The sequence below is a fragment of the Chinchilla lanigera genome, unplaced genomic scaffold (assembly GCF_000276665.1).
Source record: "Chinchilla lanigera isolate Chin_1 unplaced genomic scaffold, ChiLan1.0 scaffold00054, whole genome shotgun sequence".
Lineage (NCBI taxonomy): Eukaryota > Metazoa > Chordata > Mammalia > Rodentia > Chinchillidae > Chinchilla > Chinchilla lanigera.
In genome coordinates, this window is record NW_004955455.1 from 11144343 (window position 1) to 11155107 (window position 10765).

The 10765-nt window shown below is 43.8% G+C and overlaps 1 protein-coding gene across 2 annotated transcripts; it reads right to left on the reverse strand.

The window, feature by feature from the left end:
* Positions 1-3698: 3698 nt before the first annotated feature.
* On the reverse strand, positions 3699-6518 carry Dynll1 (dynein, light chain, LC8-type 1). 2 transcript variants are annotated; one of them, XM_005396503.2, is made up of 3 exons: positions 6409-6518; positions 6065-6202; positions 3699-4024 (listed from the first exon to the last, which is right to left on the reverse strand). In XM_005396503.2, the coding sequence occupies exons 2-3, from the start codon at positions 6194-6196 to the stop codon at positions 3887-3889; spliced, it is 270 nt and encodes an 89-aa protein (XP_005396560.1). In that variant the 5' UTR covers positions 6197-6202; positions 6409-6518; the 3' UTR covers positions 3699-3886. The 2 variants fall into 2 exon arrangements, with proteins under 2 accessions (XP_005396560.1, XP_005396561.1); XM_005396504.2 differs by having other exon boundaries at positions 6343-6517.
* Between the last annotated feature and the right edge of the window lie 4247 nt (positions 6519-10765).

Here is a 10765-nt window from a genome sequence, read left to right on the forward strand (position 1 = left end):
CAAAGTGAGCTCAAGCCCAGCCTGAACTGCATAGTGAGACACTGTCTCAAAAAGACAAAAAAAAAAGAAGACTCTTTAGTCTTCTGTAGTCTTCTGTCACATCAAAATCATCGCCAGCAAATATTAACATGGGTTTTGTTCCCTCGGGACATTTACTATTCTTAGTATCTTTTAGAGACACAAATTTCTCAACACTTAATTCAATCATATCCAGCACATGGTAGTCATACATACAACCTATAACTAGGTTACTGGGATGCTTATTGTGGGATCCACACATGAAAAAAGAACAATCTGACTTCTTTGAAAAGAATTCCAGTGATGATGGATCCTCAGATGGTCTTGTAATATTTTTTTCTTTTTTGTCTTTTTGAGATAGGGTCTCACTATGCAGTTCAGGCTGGTCTTGAGCTCACTTTTAGCCCAGGCTGGTCTCGAACTCACAACATTCCTCCTGCCTCAGCATCCTGGTGTTGGGATTATAGGTGTGCACCACCATACTCAGCTGTTTTTCTCTTTATACAGAACTCCCTATGGTTTTTTAGTGCATACACATTTTCCAGGACTTGGGTCACTGTTGTATTTGCATTTCCCCCTTTAATCAGCATGGCATTAACTTTTGGTTCTTTCTTCTCAAGGAATCTCTTGGCCTTTTTGTTTTGTGCTTTACAACTCAGTCCAAGGCGTCCATCACTACTACAACCTCAGTCTAGCCAATGAAGCCTTTTCAAAAGAGATTCAGATATGCTGATTATTGGCCCAGCACAGTAAGGACCATTTATGTATCTTTGTAAGATCTTGCCCTTAGGTTCCAGATACAGGTAGCTGTACACAACTATCTCAGAGAAGAACAGCTAAGGGCATTTGAGACTAGAAAAACTTTTAGGTTACATTTTGTTTTCAACCAGCTGGAGCCTATTGGCTTTTGAAACTAACAGGAAAGAGCAGGCACTGGAAGGAACTTCATAAGCCATCAACCAAGTCTTATCACCATAGCAACATGGTTTTCTCACATCTGAATCAAAAAATGAAAGCACAAGCTGCCAACTTCCTAACAGTAGATATGGACCCAATCAAGTCAGATTAGTACCCCTAATTTCAGCTGAAAGGTCTTGAATCAGCTTTCGGGTCTGTTGTTAGAAAAAGATCATCTGTTTGGAACAGGGATAACTGGAAAGGAGATGGCTTTGGTGTCTAAATTCCTCGAGCTTTTTTCTTAGATACAAATCTAAGGGGCTGGGGATTTAGCTCAGTGGCACAGCACCTGCCTGGCAAGTACAAGGTCGTGAGTTTGATTCCCAGTACCAGAGAAAAACCAAAAAAGAAAAAAACAAACAAAAAAAAATCTGAATCACCTCAATGCATCTTTTTTGCAGAAATAATAAGGGGAAAAAACCTTTTTAGGCTAGGGATGTGCCTCAGAGGTGTAACACTTGGCTAGCAAGCATGAGGCCCTGGTTTGATCCCCACCAGCACCAAAAAGAAAAAAAAAAGAATAGGAAAAAAAAAAAAAAGCTCTGTTGTTGCTGGGTATGGTGGTACATGCTGTAATCTCAGCAGTTGGGAGGCTGAGGCAGGAGGATCACTGTGAGTTTCAGGCCAGCCTGGGAAGTCCAAGGCCAGCCTGAACTACATGATTTTTGTTTTTTTAAAAAGCCCTGTTGTTTTAACTGCAACAATAAAGAGTAAAACATTTTTGTACTCCTACCCTGAAATTCTCCCAATCCTGATGTTCCAGGCCAGGCGTGGTGGCACACACCTGTAATCCGGCCATTTGGGAGGCTGAGGCCAAAGGATCACCATGAGTTTGAGACCAGCCTGAGCTACATAATAAGTTCAAGGCCTCACTACATGGTGAGATCCGTCTCTAAATAGAACTTTACCTCAAATTCTGGTAAAGAAACAAACTTTTAGAGATTTTTTTTAAAATTTTTTTATTTTAAAAATTAAAAAGACTAACAAAACAACAATGAAGACAAAATCAAAACAACACAAAAACAACAAAAATGGTACATGGCCTCAAAACAAAATGATAGGGATAACAATGGTTGCTACATTACATATTGTTATCTTCAACGAAGTTGCTCAGTCCACCAGACATAAGAATGTAAGATTGATCAAAGACTGTAACAATAAAAAAAAATTAAAAGTGATGCAGAGCTTCACTACACAAGATAGTAAGAGTTTAGAGATGTTCTTATCCTGACACTACTGCTACTGCTCACCTTACCAATTTTTTTTTTTTTTTTTTTGAGACAAGAGTCTCAGTATGCAGTTCAAGCTGGCCTTGTAGCCCAGGCTGGCCTTAAAGTCACAATGATCCTCCTGCCTCAGCCTCCCAATTGCTAGGATTACAGGCGTGTCCTACCACGCACAGCACCCTACCAATTTATATCCTTACCTCTTGTGCAGCAGTAGCCTGGCTGCTGAGAAATCTCCATCTAAAACTCTACCTCATGTGACAATAACATAGAGAAACTAAGATGGCTTCTTAGATTTTCCCAAGGTAAGTGTGGGTTATCTAAGCCTGTGGCATATTTCTTTTACCTACAAAAGCTAACCCTCAGCTAGGTGCAGTGATACACGGGTGGTGTACATATCTGTAGCCCAGCTAGTCAAGAGGACAGCCTGGGTAACAATGAGAGCAGCTCAAAATCAAAAACATTGTTTTTAAAAGGCATACCTGTAATCCCAGCACTTGGCAGGCTGAGGCAGAAAGACCCCCACAAGTTCAAGGCCAGCCTGAACTACATAGCAATACTGTAATCTCAAAAAAAAAACAAAATAAGGGGCCAGGAATGTAGCTCACCTGGCAAGTGCAAGGCCCCGAGTTCGATTTCCAGTACACACACACACAAAAAAGTAAGTAAAAAGGCTGGGGGATAGCTTACTAGAACTCGTGAGCCTCTAAACTCAATCCCCAGGATTGAAGAGAAAAACCCAAGTCTCCCATACTTGTATTTCTTCCTCAAACTGTAGTCTTGACAGCAGGAAACCTTTGATGGTTATTCAATTTATTTTGGTCCTTTAATGAAAAAGCTTCAGTTCACACTTTGTAAACTTTAAATTCCTGTGAAGACTTCATTATATAAACATGGAGGACTGCTCCACAAAACTTATTTTCCCTGTTAAGATCACTTTCCAAGCCAGGTAAGGTGACACACACCTATAAACCCAGCACTTTTGGAGGCTGAGGCAAGAGGATCTCATTTAAGTCGAGCCTGGACAACTTAGTGATGTAGTGAGACAGTCTCAAAAAAGGACGAAGGATGTAAGTCAGTGGAAAGACCTTGGCTTCAATGCCCAGTATGGCAGGAAATAAAAACCCCTTCCATCTTTTTTAGAGACAGTCTTGTACTACGTAATCCAGGCTTGCCTCAAACTCAGTGATCCTCCTGCCTCAGCCTCTCAAGTGCTGAATTATAGGCATGTGCCATCATGTTACCATGTTTTGCTGGACAGGTGAGATGTAAGACTGTAGTACCAAGATGGCCAGTCCCACAGAAAGTTAACTGAGAATTCATCCCCACCAACCTGGTTATCTGATGAATTTATAAACCACCTTCAACTCTGTTATTTGAACAAATTATAGTTCACACATATACATTGCCAACAGATTTATTTTTTTAAAGGAATGGATTAAAAGAAAAACACATGGGGCACAAAGGATGGAACAGAAAATAAATACAAACGTAGGCTGTTTTGCTAAATGTTTTATAACCACAACAAACTAGTACAGAGAATGCCCTGTACACAACACAAAAAAGGTTCAAAGATCGAGGTGTTCCCTTAGCAAGGCTGAAGATTTTCAGTCTCTGTATTTGGAATTTAGGCTGCAGTCCTTGGTTTTGGATGGATCACTGGGTGTGTGGCACAGTCCATGCTTCTAACCAGATTTGAACAGAAGAATGGCCACCTGGCCCAGGTAGAAGTAGATGAAGTGTTTGGTTTCATGCGTCACGTAACTACCGAAGTTTCTCCCCACAATGCAGTGCCAGGTGGGGTTGTACTTCTTGTCAAACTCCTGGGAAGGAAAAAAAAAACAAAACAAAACTAGACTTTTAGTGCTAAACTTAACGAGACTTCACTTCCTGGATAAGCCAGAACCCTATAAGAACAGCAGAGGAACACTGTCATCTGCAAATTCTTTGAATGAAAGAATGTTCCCCAGCTCCAAGTCGCCCACACAGTACATTGATGCAAATATATTTGCAGTCTGAACTAAGATGAGAATGGGGGCTGAAGAGGAAGGTCAGCCTTCAAAGACAGGATGCTTTGTTAGTATGGTAATTCCACCTTACTGATTTCTACATTCTTAATTCACTGATAGGGGCCGGGGATTTAGCTCAGCAGCAAAAGCGCCTGCCTGGCAAGCGCAAGGTCGTGAGTTCGGTTCCTGGTAGCGGAGAAAAACCAAAAAACCAAAAAATATATATATATATATAAAATAAAAATAAATTCACTGATAGTAGGTGACAGTAATTTATTACGTTCTTCTGGGAAAGTAAAACCAAACAATCCTATTACATTTACCATGCACCCAAACCTGATTTTAACTACATTCCTGTAAACAAAATTTCCACTCCTGTAAACAAAATTTCCAAAAGGACAGCTTAAATGGACATGGTGCACATGCCTGTAATCCCAAGCCCTCTGGAAGGTTGCAGAACTGCAAGTTCAAGCCTGGCCAGGGCTAGATCCTGTCTCAAAAGAAAAATCCGGCGAGGTCTGGGTGCAGTGGCGCAGGCTTGTAATTCCAGCACTGGAGAGGCTAAGGCTGGAGGATTGCTGCGAGTTGCAGGCCACAAGTGAGTTCAAAACCAGCCTGAACTGCATAGTAAAACCCTATCTCAAAAAGGCAAAAAATTAAACAGAACAAAACGAACAAAAAAAGAGCTAGGGATGAAACACAAAGCAACAGCCTTGGAGGGAGGGGGGGCTGTTAATTAGCATTTAAACAACTGCCAATCAAAATTTAGATTTAGGCTGGGGATGTAGCTTAGTGGCAGGACAATGCATAGGACCTTGGTTTCACCCCCAGCTCTGTAAAACAAAAAATTAGATTTAAAAGAACAAGACTCTTAACCAGGCCTCTCTTCCTATAAGACTGCTGGAAGCAGAACCTGACAGCTAACTGGCCAAATTTTATCCCTAATAATTTAAATACGCCTTCTCTCCACATCAGTGGTGCTAACCCACTACCTGGTCCTCAAAGGAGCAAGTTTCAGGAACATCTCCTCCCTCTTTCTCCACCTCAGGGAGCAATGGAACTAGAAAACCTGTGTTAATGTCTTCCCTCGGAGTATAACTGACAGGGCCAAAGATAATCTCTGTATAAAATTCTTACAATTCCTTGTGATGATTCAACACAAAATTTGGCTATTCTTAGCTCTCATATTACGTAGTGTGAAAACTTCTTTTCCGTCTATCAAAAAGAGGACTCTTCTTACAGGCTAGATGTACACACTGCTGTGTGTGTATAGATTTGTCTCATCGTCCATCTTCACGTTCTCCACTGTAACCTCCCACACCTTGGGCTGCCAGCTTCCTTCCCTTCCAGAAAACACAGCTGGAGAAGTTGGCTGTCCTGCCAAGCATTCTGCAAACTGCCATTTACCAAGCCCCTGCCCCAGCCCCTATCACCACTGCCCCTCACTTTCCCTTAACTGCTGACCAGCTCCCCACTGGGAGGCTGGAGATTTCCCTCTGGGCCGGCTGGAAACTCCCACGCAGCTCCCCCCTCAGGAACACCCAGATGGATCCTGGATGCAGGAATCCTACAGGAGAGGGAACTGCGCACAGCTCCCTGATCTTGGAAACCGTTGCTAGGTGGCGCTTTCCCCCGTGGAGCAGTGTAATTAACAAAAAAAAAAAAACCCTAAAAAACAAAAAACTTCGGCCGCCAAGGGTCTGGTGCTCCCCATAGGAGCGCAAATTCACTTGCGTCCTTTCTGGAAAGGTCTACGCCCCGTGCCTCCCTCGTGTCCCCAGAAGCTCCGTCGCGCGCCTTGGGGATGTAGGAAGGGGAGAAAGAAGTAAGTTGGGGCTTGTGCCCTGTCCTCACCTTCTTGATGTGGGCCGCAATGTCCTTCTCTATGTTATATTTCTCCAGCGCCTGAGTAGCGCACTCCACCGAATCCTGTTGCATCTCTTCCGACATGTCCGCATTTTTGATCACCGCCTTTCGGTCGCACATGGTCACCTAGGGGTCGAGGCCCGCGCTATAGGTTAGGGGCTGAGGTACGGGCCGCGCCTCCGAGCCGCGGGCTCCCCACCCCCTGCCGGGGCCACCCTGGACGACGCCCCCACCCCCGCTTCTGAGGAAACACGGGTCCTGCTGACCTCACAGCGGGAGAATTCCAGCCAACTGGGGCAACGCCAGGTAGGGAGGACCCCCGAGTCTCTCACCGTGGAGCAGGGGCTGGCTGACTGCAACGGTCTCCTACAGGAGGTGTTGGCACCACTCGGGCCGGCACAGAGACGCTGTAGCTACCGAAGCCGTGGCGCATCTAAAGTAGCCCCACGCCAGCCGCCGCCGCCTAGCGGCTAGGCCCCGCCCTGCGCCCTCAGGCCCCGCCCACGCCGCGCGTCCCTATTGGTTTATCTCAGACATTATGCTCTTCCCATTGGTCCATGGGCTCAATGGTTCCCTCAGGATTTTTCTCTTGCATTTTGTTGCAGACCACAATGCACCGCTCACGGCGTCGGTTGCCCCGGCAATGGACTGCTATCTGTGAGGCCCGCACACACAGAAGGTATAGCTGGGGCTGAGTCACAAGGACCACCCAGCTGTCTAGAGGGGTGCGAGGGGAGCTTCTGCCTGAGCTTAGGAAAGTGATTCCAAATCCCCTGAGATTGGCCCAGAGTGTGTTTTCGAACGACAGCCTCTAGAAGTCGGGTGACGACCCTTCTTCACGTACCTCCCACCCGGTCTCAGAAAGATTACGAGTTTTGACTGAAACTAGTCAATGAAAAGGTATCTCTGAAGCAAGGTCGGCTTCTAGGGCAAGCCGCTAGTGCAGTTAGGCGCACAGGAGGGGTCCTAGTTCAGTCTCTCTCCCGCTGTTTTGAGACTTGAGACAGAGTCTCCCTGAATTGCTCAGACTGGCCTCGAATTCGCGATCCTTCTGTCTCCGCCTCCGGAGTAGCTAGCATTACAGATGTGCAACACGACACCGGCAGAGATTCTTCATTTTTAAAACAAGGCACCCCTAGCTGGTCCTCTTCTGAAATATTTGTCCAGGGTGGGCACCCTCTGAATTGAAGGAAGGGTTTTCTGATTAGGATATTATCCCCAAGAGTGAGCTCTGTCCAGCAATGCAGACCTTATTTAAGGGAAAGGGGACGGTGTGGAGGGATTTGAGACTGTTGAGCCCCTGCTGGGAGCCCAGGGTGGGGCACTCTTTCTCAGTGAGAGTCCTTCCCCTCTGGCAAAGTTTCGTGATGCGGGGTGTGTGTGGGGGGGGGTGTGGCTCTCCGTACTCCCCGGGTTGGTATTCTCCAGCTCCTGAGCTCTAGTGGTCCTTCCCGCTCAGCCTCCCAGGTGCACCTAGGGAGGAGGTATCCTAATGGACAAAAAGGGGGTCCTGCCTGCCCTAGGTTACAGAGTGAGTTAAAGGCCAGCCTAAACTACATAATGAGCCCCTGTGTTAAAAAGAAAAAAAGAAAAGAAAAATCCTCTATCTCCTTTAGCTTAGAGACATCATTGCAATTTTTAAATGGTTAAGAAAAAAGCAAAGTCTTCAGCTGGGAGTTTAACTGTGGTAGAGCTCTTGCCTATCATGTGTAGGCACTGGATTAGATCCCAGTAACCAAAAAAACAAAACAAAAAAGCCATAAAAAGCAAGATCTTGGGGTGAAAGTCAGATTTGCGTTTAAATCCCAGCACTTTTTTTTTTTTTTTTTTTTTTTTAAAGACAGTGTCTTGCTATGCAGTTCAGGCTGGCCTTGAGCTCACTTTGTGGCCCAGGCTGGTCTTGAAGTCAAAATAATCCTCCTGCCTCAGCCTCCTGAGTCCTGGGATTACAGGCATGTCCACCATACCCAGCAGTCCCAGCACTTTTTGTGTTGTTGTTGTTGTTGTTGTTTGTTTGTTTTTTGGTGCTGGGAATCAAACTCAGGACCTTGCACTTGTCAGGCAGGCACTTGTGCCACTGAGCTATATCCCCGGCCCCAATTCCAGCACTTCTAAACCTGAACTTTTTGGTTTTAGTTTAGTCTTGTTGTTACTTGAGCCTTAGCTTTTTTGGTTTTTGTTTTGTTGTTTGTTTTTGCAGTCCTGGTTATTGAACTTGGAGAGTGCTGATATACATCCTCATTTATTTGTTTATTTGGACAAGGTCTTGCTGAACTGCCCAGCCTGGTCTCAAATGTGAATCTCCGAAGTAGTTGGGATTACAGGCATGCACCACCATACCCAGGTAAACTTTAGTTTTTTAATTTGTAAAGGGAGACTAAGTGTAAAGTGAAACCATTTCATAGGCATGTTGGAAGTATTAAATGAACTGAGCATACTTTTAAATTTTCAGCACAACATATGGCACATAGTAAATACTTAATGTATTTTTAAATACATGTACAACTTTTAATTTTTATTTCTTAATCACTGCATTTGAAAGTCACCAGGAGATAGGTAAATATGCTGAATAAAATGTGCCCAGCTCCCATAATCCTGGCCTCCACCCACCTCCCTTCCCTAGATGTGACAACAGTTAAAGATTTGCAATATATTCTCCAAGTTCCTTCATGACTATATATGTACATGTGTGCATATTCTTTTATTTTATTTATTATTATTATGTATTTATTTTTAGTATGTTTGCAGTAATGATTACATAATGGAGTACTATTTCACCATAAAGAAGGATAAACTTGAGCCATTTGTAGGTAAATGGATGCCCCCTGAGACCATATGTTAAGTGAAATAAATCAGACACAAGTTTTATTTATTGTTTTATTTATTTATTTATTATTTTGGTTTTTTGGTTTTTTTCCAGTACCAGGAATCAAACTCATGACCTTGTGCTTACCAGGCAGGCACTTTGCCACTGAACTAAATCCCCAACCCCAAGACACAAGTTTAAATAGCCCATGGTTTCTCTTATATAAGAAACCCAAAATATAAAGAGCAAAATAAAGATAATAGCATTTTTCAAGTGGGAGGGGGAGCCAGGCATGGTGGCCCATGCCTGTAATCCCAGCACTCAGGAGGCTGAGGCAGGACGCTTGCTGCAAATTTGAGGCCAGCCTGAATTACACAGCAAGACCCTGTCTCAAAAAAGAAAAAAAAATTGTCTCATGCGGGCATGGTGGAACAGGCCAGTAATCCCACTGCTGAGGGAGACTGAGGGAGACTGCGGCAGGAGAATTGAAAGTTCCAGTCCCACCTGGGCAACTTAACAAACCTCTATTTCAAAATAAAGAACAAAAAGCATTGGGAATATAGCTTAGTGGCAGAGCATCACTGCATTCCATCTAGTGCCAAAAAAGAGAGAAGTAGGGGAGAGAGATAGTTGATTGTCCCAAGGCTGTGCTGCTCATAAGTGAACAAGTTGGGTCTGTGAGATCTGAAAATTCATTCTCTGAACCTTTACTGAGGTAATACCTTCATACATTTAACTGACTAGACAGTTTGCTTTTTTCTTATTTAGAACTTTGAAGAAAAGGAATTTGAAATGGAATTATGTTAAGAGTTTCTTATAGGTAATAGGACTTTGTTTAATAAATAAGCATTTATTCACCATAGAGTTTTCTCCATTTATAGCACCTGCCTTTCCCTGGCATCTGTTTTTGTACTGCTCTTGTCAACTAGCTCTTGGCTGAATTGTTTCCTTGAAATGTAAGATAAGAGGACTAGCAGAAGCCAGTGCATTTCTAGCCTTTGTTTATCCCCAAAAGACCCTTTGTGTCTAGGGACCAAAAACTTTTCTGCTTTCTCATCCCTTTAACACCCATTTCTGCAGAATCAGTTCATTGCCTTCCTGGGTATTCCAAATATTCCAATGGTCAGAGAGGAGTACTGTGTGTTTGCCAGGTTTTCTGTTTGGTTGGTGTTATGGTTTGTCTGGATTGTCTGGATGTCCTCGCAAAGCCTCATGCAGTCTTGGAGTGGGCTTCTAGACTTTATGATTGATTCATAGTCCAATGTTGGGATTATGGGTGTGAGTGCTACACCTACCCTTGGGCTGGTAGTTTGCATACAATGTAAGGGAGGGAAAGAAGCTGCTTGCTGCTGCTCCTCCCTTTTGCTCTTGTTGCTTTGACTGTCTTCTGTTCCCTTGAACTGTTGCCTCTGCCATGTGCCGCTCTGCCTTGGAGCCAGCTGAGTATGGACTGAAACCTCCACAAACTGTTAGCTAAATACACCTTTCCTTCCTTAATTCTGAGTGTGAAGTATTTTGTCTCAGCAACAAGAGAAGAGTAACCAAGACAGTTGTTTTATGGTGCTGAGGGTTGAACCCAGGACCAGCTTCAGAAGAGAGTAATGTCCCTGCAGACTTAGCAATCCTGGCCCTAAATATATGTTGATAGATGAGATGAGTGGTTGAATGAGAGAAAGGATGGCTATTTTGTTTCTTTTTTTCTAATTTGTGGTACTGGTGATTTAAGGCCTTTGCATTGAGCTACATCCTCAGCCCTTTTTTTTTTTTTTTTTTTTTTTTTTTTTTTTTGGTCTCATTATGCAGTTCAGGCTGGACTTGAACTCACTATATAAACCAGGCCTTGACCTGGCAGTGATCCTCCTGCCTCAGCCTGAGATTACAGG